This window comes from Hibiscus syriacus, unplaced genomic scaffold, assembly GCF_006381635.1.
Source record: "Hibiscus syriacus cultivar Baekdansim isolate YM2019G1 unplaced genomic scaffold, ASM638163v2 tig00110799_pilon, whole genome shotgun sequence".
Taxonomy (NCBI): domain Eukaryota; kingdom Viridiplantae; phylum Streptophyta; class Magnoliopsida; order Malvales; family Malvaceae; genus Hibiscus; species Hibiscus syriacus.
In genome coordinates this window covers 192,895-211,525 of record NW_024062868.1, presented here as the reverse complement: position 1 = coordinate 211,525, position 18,631 = coordinate 192,895, and the positions used below count along the sequence as shown (strand labels likewise).

The following is an 18,631-nucleotide window of genomic DNA, read 5'->3' as shown; positions in this document are numbered from 1 at the left end:
ATGTCTGAGACGATTTTGGGTTAAAATTAAACGAACGAGCATGAACGTACTCTCGTTCGTGTTTGTTCGGTTCGTTTACCGACCTAAAAGCCCCTTATCTTAAGTCTTTCCTTCTTTTTCCCTCTGTTTTCTCTCTTTTACTTGGCTGCTTCTCTACACCACACTCTCAAACAAAAGAAGAAGAAAAAAGGACTCTGTATCACCGGCAACAGTGATGTAATAATTATACCCTACTCGGCTATGTTTTTAACTTCACCATAACCATCAACAGCTCACGAATCTGTATTTGGTGCTCAGTGCCATTATTCATAAGAGAATCTGTAATTGGTAATTCTAGTAGTGCAGTGATATGTGTTATTTATGCTGCAGGGGTGTTGCCTGTTGCTCAAGACATGGCTGCTGCTTCTGATGTGCATGCAGGGCAATTACACGGAATGTATGGGTTTGGTGATGGAACAGAAAAAAGCAAACAATGCCTTAAGCTCATAGAGCAGCGGTTGATTTAAGGAGTTGAGGTTTTTTGGTAAACTACTAATTTAGTACCTAAACTATTAGTTTTGATCAGTTTTAATACCTATGTTTACATTTTTTTCAAACTCACACCTAACGTTTATTTTTCATTCATTTTAGTACACACTGTTAAAAACTTAACGCATTTAGTACATGAACTATCAATTTTGATCCGTTTTTGTACCTAATCTTTCTTTCTTTTTTTCAAAATGTAACGTTAAATTTTGAACGGGGTACTAAAATAAAACAAACACTATACTTTAGGTATGATTTTGAAAAATTGGACAGAGTGAAATAAGAATATATTTCAAGGAGTTAATTTTGTGTCAGAATTCAATATTATTGAAGGATGAGAGAAATAAAAAAGTATGATCTAAATAATATATATTAATGACTATAACCCTATTTTTTAGTTAATTGTATCACTTGTTCTCAAAGTATGACGCTTATTTTAAATTGATCACTAGATTTTTAAATATTCTAATTTCATCCCTACACTATGACTATCATTCTAAATTAGTCCTCAAACTTTTAAACATTTCAATTTTATCCCTAAACTATGACCTTTATTCTAAATTAGTCCTTAAACTTTTTGAACATTCCAATTTCATCCCAAACTATACATATATACTAATCACATCTCTTGTTAATAAAATCTTTAGGCCAAGTTATATTGTTATATGTTTCAAAAAAACAAAATCTAGGTTAAAGTATGATTGAAATTAAGTACATATTTAGATGAATTTGGAGATGAAATTAGAATATTCAAAAGTTTGGGAACCAATTTAGAAAGAGAGTCATAATTTATGGATGCAATTAGAATGTTCAAAAGCTTAAGGACTAATTTAGAATGAAACCCATAGTTTAAGGATGATATTAGAATATTCAAAAGCTTAAGAATCAATTTAAAATAAGGGTTATAATTTGGGGACATAAGATACGATTAACTCTAATTTTTTAATAAGATAAGTTGTTTAAAAAATCATTAATGTTGAATTTTTACACATCTCTAATTAAAACTTAGAAAGTAAAACGGAGAGTTTCAATTTAACTCTTCTTCATAAAACCATTTGGTAATTGGGTAATTGAGGAATGGTGTTAATATGTGACACTTACACATTGAGGAGCAGCCATCCACTTTGGTTGGGTTTTCCTTTGAGAATGGAGAAGCAACACGGGTAGGGAAAAACATATAATTTTATGTTAAAAGTGATAATTTAAATTTATGAAGTTTTAGAGAATAAATTTAAACTTATAATTTTATAAGGGTAAAAATAAATTTTTAATAAAAAATAAAAAAATAATAATAATTTTAAATTTTTAAAGAGACGACATGTTCGGCGATGAGTAATTGTACGTGCATGTTCACAAAGACAAATTGACGGCAACTTACTCAATATCTCTTCACTTTTCAGGACACAATCTATGAATAGTGGTAAAGGGAAAAAAAGGTCTTTTGTCCCCTCCTCCACCCAAACTCTTTCTTCTTTGTGTTCTATGGGTGTTTCAATTATGTTTTGGATTCAAAATTATGATTTCAGTAGCTTAAATTCAAATCTAATTCAGTTCGATAATGAAAAATATAAGATGATAATTTCATTAGGATTTTATATTTTTTTTATTGAAATAGATAGAATCAATCTTTTTTTATTTTTAGAAAAAAATCAAATTTGGGTCAGGTTAGATGTAATAAGAGACGAAACCAACAATCTGACAATAAACACTTATATCCTCGTATACACCCAAGACCTAAAAAGATAACAATAAATCACCTAACCACAAATCACTTTATTCGTATACTCTTATATGATTTAAACCCTATCCAAAACCACTTCAACTAACACAATCGATGATGCTAGGTAATATGATTAGTTTGGGCATATGGAATTATGAATTGGAAGAAAAAGATAGTGGGCAGCAGCAGCACCAAGCACGCTCGCCTCCATGCGGAGTCTCCACTCATGCATCACCAACAAAATGCCATCACACCATTATATATATATATATATATATATATATATATATATATATATATATAAAAGCTTAGATAAAAAGCACTAATGGATTCCAAGAGAACACATACAGATTCATCTACTTGGCTTCAATACGAGTACACCATATACAAACATTAATGCCAAAAGGTTTTTTTTTTTTACTTGTAGCAACTAAGAAAAGATGGTCTTAGATTATTAAACCATTGACTTGATGATATGATAATCTATATGTATGTATTTATATATAGGAAGGGGTCGGGGTGGGTGAGGGCGACCTCCTCCTTTGAAAATTTTAAATTTTAATATAATTTATCTTTTTATTATATCTTTTAATGATGATCTAGTTTTATTTTTTAAAATTTTGTAATTCATCATTATAACGTAAAATCTTACGTTCGTCTCTATTTACACGTAGGATAGAGAGGGAGGAAGAGTAGGTTTAACCTTTTCAGATAGTAATAACGATTGGGACTTGTAGGCCGCCCTTGCAATAAACATTGAACAATGCCATAATTCATTTCTAATATATAAAATTGTCATTGCACCCTTGTCTCCCTTACCACTTAGGCAATTACCTTTGGTGCTCCAATATCCCTCCCATTCATGTCCCCTCCAACTGCTCAAAATATTGTTTCTTAACTTATCCAATGAACCCCACTTCTTTTAAGTGTCTAGTCCCCTTGTTTTAGTTACCCATACTAAAGGATGAGTCACGTATATCGAACTGTATAGATTTTATTTTATAATTAACAGCAGATGTCATTATGAAAGAGCAAGTCAACCAAATTCATCATCTCCAACAAGGCATGCATGGAAGCAAATTATAATTAGTAGTAGCACATGCTGTTATAAAGATCGACTGAACCAAAGTCATCATCTCCAACAAGGCATGCATGGAATCAAATCATACACAAGTGCTTGAAATTATTATGTGGGAACAAATCTAGTGCCCACTAGAGATACGGACACTTTTAAATATGATGTAATTAAACTTGACATCAAATATAAAGAGATAAGAACACTTTTAAATTCATTTATTTATGGAATTTACATGTATTAGTTGCCACCATTGTCCCAAATTACAAGAAAAAAATATCCATGAACGTATCATATCACAAGAGGAAGAAAGAAAAAGAATGAGGTGCATGCGGATGAAACCAATAGGTTATTTTTTGGTAGTAATAATTGATACGAAAAAGCTATCCACTAAGTAAAAAGAGAGAAACACTAAAAGGCTTTGGATGAAGCTTTTCTATGTGGCATTATGACATATGGAAGATGGACAAATGAAGCAAAGAGCAACAATATCTTTCTACATTGGAGCAATGGGGGATATGATTGAGAGAGGACATGATATTGGAGTGGGATTTGCACATTTTTTTTAAACAAAGTGGAGTCACCCCACGCTTACCAATGGTCTCATCTCCCACAACAGCAACACATTTTTATTGGGTTTGGGGACCCATAAATCCCCCCTTATATTGGCAAATTGCATAAGGTCCCACTTGTCCCTCTTTCTCCTTCTTTGGTAGGCTTTTGTCACTTTGATATAGTACTCCACTACTCCACACCAGGGGCGGAGTTAGAAAAAAGGAATTTGGGGTGTCAAATTAGAAATTATACGAATAAATTTTTCAAGTGGAAAAATTAAATTTTAATTTTTTTAATTTTATTTTTTTTTAAAATATGAGGTCAATTTTTTAAAGAGTGTCAAAATTTCTAACAGGGGTGTATTTTTTTTCTTTTATATATATAAAATTTATATAGAAAAAAATAAGTTTATATACTTTTTGACACCCTTCAATATGTACTGGATCCGTCAGGGCTCCACACCTGGCCATAAGCCAACACCCTATAAAATAATAGAGATAATTACACCAGACGTCCTCAAGTTATAGATTAATATTTCAATCAAACCTTAACCAATGTTAGTCTGGTTAGTCCTCACTTTCTTCAACACATGTTAGATTTAAGTCGGCATTCGAACCAAAAGTTGATAGTTAGGTTGACGAAAAGATTTGATTTTATTGTCTTCAAAATTTTGGATTGATTTAAAATTGGGTAAAGTACACAAATGATCTTCGATTATAAGGTACTGTTTTATTAAGTTCGTTAACTATTAAAAGTTATAAAATGATTGTTCGACTATAGAGTGTTGCTTTGTTGAGTCCCTAGACTATTAAAAGTTATAAAATGATCATCTGACTATTCATTATGTTTCAAACTTGTCATTTTTCTGTTAATAAATTGACAGTTACTTGAGTTGAATGTTAACATAATAACCGAGATATGATAGTTGTTTGGGATTCTGGGATTAGATTTTATCATATTACAGTCAACATGTTAATGTTCAACTCATAATACCATCAATTCTTTAACGAAAAATAACGAGTTTGAAACATAATGAATAGTCTGGTGATTGTTTTATAACTATTAATAGTCGAGAGACTCAACAAAACAACACTCTTTAGACAGAAGATTATTTTATAACTTTTAATAATAATTTAGTTACTTATAATTTAATTAGGGATCATTTTTATACTTTACTCTTTAAAATTTAACTCATAATTTAGTGACTTATATTGAAATTGACCATAAAAAATAAATCCCATTTGGTTTTGTTGGGGGAGTGCTTGTGACAGAGAAAAGAACAAAGGTTGCCTGTAAAAGTCTAGAAACTTTAATCCATTAATAAATATCTCACTTTACAATCTCTTAGTGGACCCCATCACAACTGCCACATGTACTTTTATCCACGTGTCGACCACATAGACAACCACATGTGTATGATAGGGGTCCACCATTAACCCACGCGGACATATTCCCCTGTTTTTCTTCCTTTTAGCCACCAACTTATAGATAACATCATATGCGCATGCTTCTTTCAAAATTCTAGAATGACAGTCGATCTCTGGGAAATTTCACCAAAATCTAACTTTTGATGTCAACACATGGCCTTGGAAGCCCCCAAAAATATAAAAGAAAATGGGAGAAGACGATCATGCCAGCTTAGAACATCACTAGGAGACAACCCTTGGTGGGTTGTCACCATTGATGAGGTTACCATTTCCATAAACCATGTTGTTACCATGATAATTGGCGTGAAGAGGCTTTTTGTTTCACAGAAAATCCGTGGGACTGTCTGTGACAGCATCATTGCCCGTGTTCGCCAAAACCCATGATTGTCTACAAGATTATGTTTTTATTTTCTTTTTTTTTGGGTTTTTACAGTCCCAAATGCTTACCATCGTTTTCCTTACGAATGTGTGCTCTATATAAGCACTACAACCTTAGTGTTACCATCCTCACACTTTGCCACCTTTTGATCTTTGTTCTGTTTTGCTCGATCTTATCTTGCTCCATTTTTTCAACGTTTTAGTGATAATGGGTGAGGCTGTTGAGATCTTTTATCCAAATGGTTTTTGCAATGGAACAGGAAAGAACCAACCTGTTGATGAGACTCATCACCAGTTTGATTCTTGGTATGAAGAGACCATTGATGAAGATCTCAAATGGTCCTTTGCTTTGAAAAGGTTTGAGCCTAATATTTTATTATATATATTGCATACGACCATAATGAAAAGCAATGAACTTTGGGGTTCTTCTTTGTTTGATAGTTCAATCTTAAACCGTATCATCCCTTTGTGTGTTTATTTCTCTCAACAGTGTGCTGTATAAAGGTGCTAGTGAGTATCAAGATATAGCACTTTTGGACACTAAGCGTTTTGGCAAGGTAAGAACAAGAAGCATCATCCGTGGTGCTGTTTGGATAATTCATTTGAGCTCTCTAGTCTTCAATTTGTTTGAATAATTGCTTGTTTTAATGTATGTATGTAGGTGTTGGTGATTGATGGGAAAATGCAAAGTGCTGAAGTTGATGAGTTTATCTACCATGAATGCTTGATTCATCCGGCTCTTTTGTTCCACTCGAAGTAAGTCAATTCTATCTAACCATGAATGCTTTTTTTCCAAGAGATTTTTCTTTTGTTTGTAAACCATATATCTTTATATTTGCCAAATTTGCAGCCCTAAAACCATGTTTATAATGGGAGGAGGAGAAGGGTCTGCCGCTAGGGAAGCACTCAGGCACAGGTCCATTGATGAAGTAGTAATGTGTGATATTGATGAGGTAACTTGCTTGGTCTCATTAGCAACATATTTCCATTCAACTTTTTCACTTTTTATGGTACCATATGACGATTCTCATGTAAACAATATAATTGCAGGAAGTGGTCAATTTCTGCCGCAGATATCTGACTGTGAACCGTGATGCATTTTGCAACAAGAAACTTAATCTTGTTATCAATGACGCCAAGTACGTGTATTGATCGAGCTTATTCAATGGTGATTTGTTTCGAACTTGATGCTAATTACTTGGTGCTTGTGTGTAAATATTCAAGGGCTGAAATGGAGAAAAGGGATGAGAAATTTGATATCATAGTTGGAGATTTAGCAGATCCTGTTGAGGGAGGGCCTTGCTATCAACTTTACACAAAATCATTCTATGAGAAAATCCTCAAGCCTAAGCTCAATGAAAATGGCATTTTTGTCACTCAGGTTGGTTTCCCCCCCTCTTGTGTAGGTAGGGTCACATTGATGTCATCATGTAATGAAATCTGAAGATGAATTTGTATTCTATAAAGGCTGGTCCAGCTGGAATTTTCACTCACAAGGAGGTCTTTTCCTCTATATACAACACAATCAGGCAGGTTTTCAAGTGTAAGTTCCTTAAACCGTACTCCAAATTTCTATACAAAATGGTTGAATTCTAACACTAATCATGTTTTTCCCCATGTGTGTTGTTGCAGATGTGTTGGCATACACAGCTCATGTGCCATCTTTTGCTGATACATGGGGATGGGTTATTGTATGGAGATTAATGTTCTTCCAAATTTGTGTAGTTAAATGGACTAAAAGTATTAACTTTTGTTTGTTTTTTCAATATAGGCCTCGGATCAACCATTCTCCATTGGTGCTGAAGAAATTGACAAGAGGATTGCTGAAAGGGTTGATGGTGAATTACTCTACTTGAATGGCTCTTCATTCCTCTCCTCTGCAACCATGAACAAGACTGTTTATCTATCGTAAGTTCCGGTTTTCTCAGCGCACAAAGCACAAAACTCGAACTCGAGATCTTTGTTTTAGCTAACAGAGATGGTTACATTGCTTGCATTCAGGCTGCTGAATGAAACCCATGTTTACACCGAGGAAAATGCAAGATTTATACCAGGACATGGACTGGGAAACCACCTTTGAGGATTGCAGGGACTTATACTCTGGGGAGACGAGTTGTTGTAAAAAAAAGAGAAAAAAAAGGTGGGGGGAAGAGATTGCAACCAAAAGATAGCATCAAAATGAACTTTGCTTCACAGAAATCAGTCTTCAATTGTTGGGAAAAAAATGTTGGTTTTTAATTTCAAGACAAATTTATGTGTTTGGCTTTGTGTTGTTTTCACGATTTTCATTACAATGACACTAAATGCATGAAAGCTTTGTTTCTAAATGATTAGAGTTTGGACCACACTAAACGTAATATTTAATAATTTTTCTTCAATACAGTAACGTTAATTTAATGTGACAATCACTTTGATAATCTTCAATCACGCCATCACATTGATATAATTAAAATCAAAGATAAAATTTAATGTTATAACTAGAAAAATAACGATATATCATCTAAAAATTCAGTTATATATAATATAATTTATTTTAAATATTAAAAATAATTTTATAGGGAGAGAAAATCCAAACCTTAAAGGTTAAAATAAACAAAAGGATTAGATTGGTTGCAGTTGGAAAGATTGGACAGATCAGAATCCAATTAACAAAACACCCATTATAACGACCTCTTACCTTTCCTTTGACAAGTCAAAAATGTAATGCACTAATTTATAAGGCCATGAGATAAGCATTATAACGTCACAAGTGCATGCTGATGTTTAAAAAAATTTAGGATAAAATATGTATTTAGTATCTAAACTATTGGTATGTTTTAGTACTTAAATTTTTATTTTTTTAAAATCATATCTAACGTTTCGTTTTTTGTTCATTTTAGTACCCTACCGTTAAAAATTTAACGCGTTTATTACTTAAACTATCAGGTTTAGTCCGTTTTAGTACCTAAACTTTTAATTTTTTTAAAAAAAATTAACGTTAAATTTTGAACAGACTACTATAATGAAATTTTGTTATGGGTCTGCCTGAACAATTTAGGACTTGGATTGGTGCTTGTTTCATGGGGTCCCAGTTTTTGATCTCGTTTAGTGAGAGTCTTGCATGGTTCTTTAAAGGTGCAAGGGGCATTAGGCAGGGAGATCCCCTATCTCCCTTTTTTGTTTGTTCAGTCATGAATGTCTTGTCAAAAATTTTGGATTTAGCTGTTGTTAAAGGGGTTATCGGGTATCATCTTAAGTGTAAAAAGGTAGGTCTTACTCATCTATGTTTCGTGGATATCTAGCCTCAAGTTGAATGCGTCCAAGAGTGAGTGTTTTGTGTCTGGGGTTGGGCCAGATCATATCAGCTCCAGGAGATTCAGCAAGTTACTGAATTTCAGTTGGGGAAGATGCCAGTTCGATATCTTGGGACCCCTCTAGTCACGAGGAAACTTTCACAGAAGGATTGTTTTGATCTTATTGGCAAGATAAGGGCTAGGCTTGGGCACTGGGCGAATAGGAACCTTAGCTACGCTGGAAGGCTTCAACTGATTAAAGCTGTACTATTTAGCATTACCAGCTACTGGTGTAGGCAGTTGATCCCACCAAAAGGGGTGATAAGGAAGATTGATCAAATGTGCTCGAGATTTTTTTGGTAGGGGAAGGATACTGTTGCTTCTGGTGCGAGGGTGAGCTGGAAACAAATTTGTTCACCGGGGTAATTGATATTCAGGGCTGGAATAAAACTTGTATCTTGATGCTAGTTCGAAATATCTTGGCTGATGTTGGGTCATTGTGGGTGGCTTGGATAAAGACTTATGTGTTTAAAGGCGTTAGTTTCTGGAAGGTTTGGAGTAAGGTGCCAGTTGGTGCTTGAGAAAAATGTTAGGCTTTAGAGAGGAGTTTCGCCATTTGTTTATGGTTGATCTTGGTGATGTTAATATCAGGTGGTTTTGGGATGAAATTCGGCCAGTTGGGATTAAGATCCCTTGGCATAAGACGTTGTGGTTTCCCTTCATGTGCCTAAACACGCTTTCATTGGTTGGATGGCGAATGTCGGGAGACTTCCCACCAAGGATCGGTTGGTGAAAATAAGGCTTGTGATCGATGAGAAATGTGTTGTGTGTATGGATGCTTTGGAGACAAGAGACCATCTGTTTTTTGAATGCTCTTTTTCTAGGAACATTTGGGAAGTCATATTGGGGTTGTTCAATTTAAGCAGGATGGCTCGAAGTTGGGAGGAGGAGTTGGATTAGGCAACTCCTCATCTTTTGAGTAAATCCTTGCTTTCTTTTATACTTAGGATTGCTAGGAGTGCTTTTGTTTATGGTATATGGGAGGAAAAGAATGCCAGGCTCTTTATTGACACGAATCAAGGGGATATTTGAACTTTGTTAAAGGGGTTATTAGAATTAAACTTAGCAACAAGGCTCTGGATATGGTGGATGATGTAAATAGAAGCCTTTGTGATAGGTGAGGGATCATGTTATAGGGGCTGCCTGTTAATTGTCATTTGTAGCAGTTTCCGCTTTTGGATAATATACACAAACTTATCCAAAAATAATAATAATAATAAATTTTCTATATGTTTTAAAAAAATTAAAAGTTTAGGTATTAAAACGGATCGAAATTGAGTAATTTACCCAAAAAAAATTAAGAATTGACCACGTGATTTTATTGATTGGATTTCTGTCCGTTTCTTCCGGCCAATTGTTACAGCCATGGCTTTTCTCGATCATGGATATAGAAAGATTTCCCGTTGAACAAACAAAAAAAAGAAGAAGAAGAAGAAGATAATAAGTAAGGCTTCCTGCTTGGCTACTTTCCATTCAGCCGGCAATTCTTCTTTAGTCTCGTAAAAACTTATTTTATGTATACATAACCTCTCCTTCATCTATAACTACAAACATTGCCATGGTGAAAATTTTCAGTTTCAGTTCTTATTGACTCTACTGCCTTCTCCATGTTTCCTTTGCGTACTTCAACTGGCATGGTGATAATTTGGAGGTAGTGGTATGATTTTTCCTTAAAGGTAACTCTGATCCTATATTTTTCTATGGAACTTTTCTCTCTCTTTTTGAGTTAAACATCCATGTTTTAATTGTTTTCTAATCAGGGCTTTGATTGAAGCTAAAGACGTGGAAGAGAAGAAAAACAGTGGAGGAGAAGTGGTGATTGATGTTCACGGTGAAGAAGATCCATGTTTTAATTGTTTTCTAATTAGGGCTTTGATTGAAGCTAAAGACATGGCAGAGAAGAAAAACAGTGGAGGAGAAGTGGTGATTGATGTTCACGGTGAAGAAGATCCCAAAGGGCTGAAAGGGTCAGCTCTAAACGAGATAGAGGCACTGAACCCTCAGAAAAATGCTCAAGTTTCACCCACCAAATTTGGTCAAACTCTAAATAAATTCCCAATTGAGAAAGGTAAATGGCGTAATAAGAAGCTTAAGGGAGTTGTGATTGAGTGGTTCATATTTTTTTTTACTATCTGGATGCTTAATAGCTAGCTTAACCGTAGTTAAGCTGCACAACACCCATTTTTTGGGTTTAGAAATCTGGAAATGGTGTCTACTTGTGATGGTTATATTCTGTGGTATGTTGGTCACTCGTTTGTTTGTGCGTCTTGTTGTTTTCTTGTTTGAATTCAACTTTCTACTGGGGAAGGAAGTGATGTATTTCGTTCATGGTATGAAGAAGAGTGTTCAAGTGTTTACATGGCTGAGTTTAGTTCTTGGCACTTGGGTTCTTTTGTTTCTCGATGTCAAGAGATAGAAGACCGCCACGAAGATCCTCGATTACATAACCTGGGCTCTTGTAAGCATTCTTATTGGATCATTTATGTGGCTGTTGAAGACTTGGTTGTTAATAAGGTTCGCTTCAAGTTTCTACAACAACAATTTCTTTGACAGGATACAAGAATCGGTCTTCCATCAATACATAATTTGGACCCTTTCTGGACCTCCATTGATGGAGAAATCTGAAGAAACCAAAAGGCTGATTGACAAGGTAAAGGTCCATAAATTGAATCGAGAAAAGGTGTCATCTTGGCACATAAAGGTGTTGGTTGATGCCATCACCGATTCAGGGCTTTCCGTATTCTCCAACACCTTAGATGAAAGTAGTTGTGATGAATATGGTGAAGACGCAGATAAAGAGATTACCAGTGACATTGAGGCACGAAGTTGTGCGTATCAAATTTTCAGAAACGTTGCTCCACCTCATCAGAACCGGTTAGAAAATCAGCTTTTCATGATGCTTCTATTCATTTTATGTTTCCTGCCATTTTTTTTTCATTTTTTTTCTAACTGTAGTCTCTCTATGATCAGTTACTTTGATGAGGATGATCTTTTAAGGTTCGTGACTAAAGAGGAGGTGGATCTTGTGTTTCCTTTGTTTGAAGGATCAGATACTGGAAAAATTAACAGAACAAGTTTCTCAAACTGGGTGGTAAGAGCACCCTATGAAACTCGAACAAAGTCTAGTATGTTTTTCGTCACTTTTAACAATGCTAGTATGCAATGATCCTAATATATGTTATTCCCTATTTATACTAAATAGTTTAAGTTGTTTAAGCTCCTGGTATGCACTGATCCTAATATGAGTTATTCCCTATTTATACTATATAGTTTAAGTTGTTTAAGCTCAAAACTAATGTAGGGATTCTTGTTTAACATGCTTGTTTTCTGTTATTTCATACAGATAAACGTGTACCAGGATCGGAAAAGACTTAGCATTTACTTTGAGGGACACAAAAGATGCTTTAGAACAATTGAATGAACTTGCGAAAGCGATCTTGATTGTGGTCACTTTCATTATATGGCTTCTTTTGGTGGGAACTGCGACCACAAGAGTGCTTCTTGTAATTGCAGCTTTTCTGTTTGGGGAAACCAGCAAGATTTTATTTCAAGTTGTCATATTATTGTTCGTGATGCATCCATTTGATGTTGGTGATCGTTGTATGGTCGATGGTGTTCAGGTAAACCACTGAAAGTGCAAGCTCCCATATGCATTTCTAGGAGGAAAAAAATTGTTACTAACTAGTATGATTTATCACTCTGTACCTGACAGTTGGTGGTGGAGGAGATAAATATTTTAACCACCGTCTTCCTGAAGCCCGATAACGAAAAGGTGTACTACCCGAACTTGGTTTTGTACTCGAAGCCTATCAGAAACTATTACAGAAGCCCTGATATGGGTGATGCTATAGAGTTTTGTATCGATTTTAAGACACCAGTGGAAGCAATAGGGAGGCTGAAGGAAGAAATAAAGAGGCAAGTTGACGGTAGAATTGTCCTAGCTTTTAATTCATATAAGATTATGTTTTAATGAGCTTATTGGTGTATTCATTTGTGTTGTTATGTCCAACCAGGTATTTGGAAGGCAATACCAAATGGAGTCCTAAACACCAAGTGGTGGTGACGGAGATTGACAATGACAATAAGTTAAAGATGGCTCTCCATTGTACTCATACAATGAATTTCCAGGACTTCGGAGAGAGGAACAAGCGTCGAACCGATTTAATCATTGAATTGAAGAGAATTCTGGTGGAGTTGGGCATAAGGTACAATCTCCTTCCAGAACAGAGGAATCTAGACCAAGTCACTCGAGACAGGCCAGAGGCAACAAATGCCATGTTAGAAGAAGAATAGAAAAGAATTTATGCAGCAGAAGGAGATGTTACTGTAGTTTAGTTGTTACATTATTTCGTAACAAACTGGTGTTTCAACATCCGAGTTGCTTGGCTCGATTACGATAATAATAACAATGAAATATGTTATTTATGATGCTTGCTTCCAATTCCATAAGAAGGCATTCTTTGACAGAATACAAGAATCACCCTTCCATCAGTACATACCTCAGACCCTTTCGGGACCTCCATTGATGGAATTGACTGAAGCATCAATGGCTCATTTGACTGTTGACAATGTGAAAAAGCTTAAAGGAGAAAAGTTTGTGAACACCGGAAAGGTCCATACTTTAAAGCTCTTTTATGTGGGTTTCAAAGACCAATAGCCAACTTCTAGAGATGAAGTGGATAGGAAATCACATGAATCTAAAGTATTTTTTTATAATGATGCTCTAAACCCAAGGCTCATCATACTAAACCCTAACTAAGATCCATTTTTTATTCTTAATATGAAACCTGCTTTCTCATTTCTTACTGTACTTTTCAGCCGTTCTTTCTACATCACACTTGTTCCAAGAATTTGCTACCATAGCCATTTGAAGAAGCTATTTTCTCAACCATCAACAAACATACTTCTACCTCCTCTGAAGCAGCATCTGTCACTAGTCAGTTATTTAGTTTTTCATTTTTGTTTAATTAACTTCTGCTTCATCTTTCTTTTCGCTTACGTCAGATTCATACTTCTTCATTTTAGGTTTGTTGTTATTTTTTACATATTACTCGGTAAATTTATTCATACTTTTTGGTCATTATAACTTGTTGAAATGACTATAGTTTAATCTGTTAAAGCATTGACCTTTGGCTTTGGCTTTGGCTTTCATGTTCTAAATCTGATGCTCACAGTTCCAATTTAGTTAGTATAGAATTTGAGTGAACTTTACCCTTTATATTCATTCCAAAAATATATATTTTATAAATTACTTTGGGCAGGCCGAGTTTGGCCCGCTTTCTTACTATTTGGATAGGATCTGGAGAGAATATTATGCCCAAATTTCTGTTCAACTGAGCATGAATGCCTTGTTCGAACCCAACCCATGAAGCTCTTCTCGTTCATGAATAATAACGTAAAAGAAAGATTGCATTTTTTAAAGCGCAAAGTTTCCTCTTTTTCTCTTAAATGCTAGCCTGACCCTATATTGTTAATCATCCATGTCTTAGTTGACTTGTTTTCTTATCCGGGTTTTGGTTGAAGCTAAAAGACATGGCAGAGAAGAGAAGCAGTGGAGAAGAAGTGATGATTAACGTTCACAGTGAAAGTGAAGAGAATCTCAAAGGTCTAAAAGGGTCGCCTCCGAACGAAATAGATGCATTGGACCCTCAACAAAATACTCAAGCTTCACCCGCTGCTGATAAGCCACCAACTGTCGCAACTAAAAAAGTTAAACGGCGTTATAAGAGGAAGCTTAAGAAGCGAGTTATGATCGATTGGGTCATATTTTTGTTACTCTTGGGGTGCTTAATAGCTAGCTTGACCGTGGATAAACTGCACAACACCCGTTTCTGGGATTTGGAAACTTGGAAATGGTGTGTGCTTGTGATGGTGACATTCTGTGGTATGTTGGTTACTGGTTGGTTTGTGCGTCTTGTTGTTTTCTTGAGTAACGTTTTACTGAGGAAGAGAGTGATGTATTTCGTTCATGGTTTGAAGAAGAGTGTTCAAGTGTTCATATGGCTTAGTTCAGTTCTTGGTACCTGGGTTCTTTTGTTTCTTGACGTCGAGAGATCGAAGACCGTCACGAAAATTCTCGATTACGTAACCTGGGCTCTTGTAAGCATTCTCATTGGAGCATTTCTACTGTTGTTGAAGACATTGCTGCTAATGATGTTCACTTCCAGTTTCCATAAGAACAATTTCTTTGAAAGAATACAAGAATCAGTCTTTCATCAGTACATAATTCGGACCCTTTCGGGACCTCCGTTGATGGAGAATGCTGAAGAAACGGAAAGGTTGATTGACACGGGAAAGCTCCATAGATTGACGCAAGAAAACGTATCATATTGGCACATGAAGGTGTTGGTTGATGATATCACCAATTCAAGGCTTACCATAATCTCCAACGCCTTAGACGAAAGTAGCTGTGATGAAGATGGTGAACAAGAAGATAAAGAAATCACTAACGAGAAGGAGGCACGAAGTTGTGCTCATAAAATATTCATAAACGTTGCTCCACCTCCAAATGATCATAATAGGTAAGAAAAATCAGCTTTTAATGATGCTTCTAGTGATTTTGAGTTTCTTGCATTTCTTTCTTTTTTAAAAAATTTTGCCTTCAACTATAGTCTCGTTATGATCAGTTACTTTGATAAGGATGACCTTTTAAGGTTCATGACTAAAGAGGAGGTGGATATTGTGTTTCCATTGTTCGAAGGATCAAATAATGGAAAAATTGACGGGAACGTATTCACGAACTGGGTGGTAAGAGTACTATATGAAAGACTGTAACAAGAACTATTCCCTATTTTGCTATTTATAGTTTAAGTTGTTTAAACTCAAAACTAAATGCAGGGATTCTTGTTTTCTGTTATTTCATACAGACAAATGTTTTCAGGGAACGGCGAGCACTCGCACTCACTTTGTTTGACACCAAAAAGGCTTTAGAACAATTGAATAAACTTGTCTCGGCGATCTTGATTGTGGTCACTTTTATTATATGGCTTCTTCTGGTGGGAACTGCAACCACAAGAGTGCTTCTTGTAATTGCAGCTTTTTTGTTCGGAGAAACCTGCAAGACTATATTTCAAGTCGTCGTATTCGTATTCGTGATGCATCCATTTGATGTCGGTGATCGTTGTGCGGTCGACGGTGTCAAGGTAAACAACTGAAAGATCTTGCTCTCATATGCATTTTTGGAAAAAGAAAAAGAAGAAAGTTCACTAACTATGCTCTATGACAGTTTGTTGTTGAGGAGATAAATATTTTAACGACCACCTTTCTCAAGGGCAATAACGAAAAGGTGTACTACCCGAACTCAGTTTTGTATTCAAAGCCTATCAGCAACTATTACAGAAGCCCTGACATGGGTGATTCTATAGAGTTCTGTATTGATTTAAGGACACCAGCAGAAACAATAGGCACGCTGAAGAAAGAAATAAAGAGGCAAGTGGACTTTAGATTTATCCTTGCTTTAACTCATATAAGATTATGTTTTAGGGAACTTATCGGTGTATGCATTTGTGGTGTTATGTCCGAGCAGGCATTTGGAGGCCAATGGTACCAGATGGCATCCTCAACACCTTGTGGTTGTGACCGAGATTGAGAATGACAATAAGTTAAAGATGGCTCTCCATTGTTGTCATACCATGAACTTCCAGGACCTGGCAGAGAGGATAGAGCGTCGATCCAATTTAATCGACGAGTTGAGGAGAATTCTGGAGGGGTTGAGTATTAGGTACAGTATCCTTCCCGAAAAGGGTAGTCGAAATCAAGTCACTCAAGACAGGCCAGAAGCAACAAATGCCATGTTTGAAGAATAGAAAACAACTTAACAAGAAAGTTGGGTGAAACCAGTTGGAAATTGTGAGTTGGTTACCGATCCTTTGGTACAACAAATACTCCTCTCTGTTATCATTTGCTAAGCTTCATTCATCAATGAAATGATGGTTCTCTCTGAATTCTTCTGTTATCTCCTATTTCTCTTCATCCAATTCATGGAATCTGGTTGAATAATCATAAATTTAACATTCCATCACCTCAATCCATCCCTATTTACATGCTTACTTGAAATATGCGACCACCTCAAAAAAATGATGGGAATAAAGAAATTACAAACAATTGTAGTCAAAAGATCAAATTGAGTAAAATATAAAATTAATAGACTAAATTAAAAAAAGAGTACATTTTGTAAAAAAATTGAAGTTACATAGGTATTCTATAGTGGTATGGTAGCATGGGGTTCAAATTTGATCAAAACAGACTTAAAATGAAGGATGAATCAAAGAAATAAGAAAATCATGTAAAGTTGAGGGACTAAATTGAAAAATAAGTAAGTTGTTATCAAAAAGAGGAATTAATTGAATGTACATAGGGATTCTATGAAGATTTAGGAGCAAGTGGTTCAGATTTGATGAAAATGGACTTAAAATGGAGGAGGATTGAATGAATAAGGAAATCATGGACTAAATCACAAGATTGTCAAAATACTTAGCCAAGTTTTTGTTTTTTCGAGTAACTCAAAATTTTCAAATTTCAATTCGATTAGAACTCGAAAAGCGACTTGATAATTTGAGATGACTCTAATAACTCTAAATTAAAAAAAAATCGAGTCGAATTTTGGTCACCCTAATATGATTAATAGTTATTAGAGAGAATTCCATAGAAGATCCCTCGAACTATAACCACATTCCATAGGTAGTCGATGTTTTACAGCTCTTCTCGTCATCGAAGTGTCAACCGACTCGGACTCATTGCTGCAACAACCGCCTGCACACCCTACTCGACGAGGTGGGCATTGTTCGCCACCACCTCGCACGCGCGCTCCCACGCCAGAACCAATCCAAGTGTACGAGCCATTCGCCTCCACCACCACCAAGAACTCCTCAGCCAATTTTCTTGTACCACCGCAAGGCCAAACTGTGGTCGGTCCATCAAGGTTAAGGCTGAATCGTGCTTCATTGTCAGCTACCCAAATGTTTCACACGGCACATTCGGGTTCTCACTCTCAATCAATGTTCGGACGTTGCTCCGTCATTTTTTCCACTCCCGAGAAACCCCGAGGTAAACTCTGATCTGGTTGATATTAAACCTCTAATGATGTGGCACTCTGCTTTTGGTTATTCAAAAGACTTTCGAAGCAGATTCTCATTCCAGTCCGGTGTACCACCTCAACCGAGTCTGGCATCATCACAGGCTCCCGAGCACTCTTCATCGTCTCGATCATTTTTCGGGAAACCCCATGCTTCAAACTTTGTCGTAAAATTTGATGAACCCAACGAACAAGGCGATGATGCTTTCAATCTTTTCGATGGTCGAAAGCGACATGGCTGAACTTATTCAGTTCCGGTCGAAGATGTGCTGCGAGGATACCTCGCTTTCGATGATACTGAGGCGTGGTGTTTCGACAACATCCGTCACAGATGATTTCAGAGACGTATCGTCACTTTTCTATATTAGTCGTCTCGCTTCCATCGAGACCAATCTCGTCGATATCCTTTCCTACCTTTGCCCGGGTCTATCTCGACGCAGTCACATCCGCGATCGTCACTAGATCGGAGAATATTCATTTCCCCTCTCTTTTGATTTAATTTTGAATTACGTTTTGAGACAACGATTTAAGTGAGGGTGAAGATAC

General features: G+C 35.9%; 2 protein-coding genes and 1 pseudogene across 2 annotated transcripts; all 3 read left to right on the top strand.

The window, feature by feature from the left end:
* Positions 1-5,815: 5,815 nt before the first annotated feature.
* LOC120141386 (thermospermine synthase ACAULIS5-like) lies at positions 5,816-7,908 on the top strand. Its single transcript, XM_039156276.1, has 10 exons — positions 5,816-6,037; positions 6,171-6,237; positions 6,342-6,436; positions 6,531-6,633; positions 6,731-6,819; positions 6,905-7,061; positions 7,148-7,223; positions 7,313-7,371; positions 7,452-7,588; positions 7,682-7,908. Exons 1-10 carry the CDS (start codon positions 5,889-5,891, stop codon positions 7,758-7,760), a joined length of 1,011 nt encoding a protein of 336 aa, XP_039012207.1. The 5' UTR covers positions 5,816-5,888; the 3' UTR covers positions 7,761-7,908.
* Positions 7,909-10,422: 2,514 nt separating this feature from the next.
* Positions 10,423-13,305, top strand: LOC120141398 (annotated as a pseudogene).
* Positions 13,306-14,496: 1,191 nt separating this feature from the next.
* On the top strand, positions 14,497-16,836 carry LOC120141387 (mechanosensitive ion channel protein 10-like). The gene is made up of 5 exons (XM_039156277.1): positions 14,497-15,533; positions 15,639-15,759; positions 15,879-16,154; positions 16,238-16,440; positions 16,538-16,836. The coding sequence occupies exons 1-5, from the start codon at positions 14,545-14,547 to the stop codon at positions 16,815-16,817; spliced, it is 1,869 nt and encodes a 622-aa protein (XP_039012208.1). The 5' UTR covers positions 14,497-14,544; the 3' UTR covers positions 16,818-16,836.
* The last annotated feature ends 1,795 nt before the right edge of the window (positions 16,837-18,631 follow it).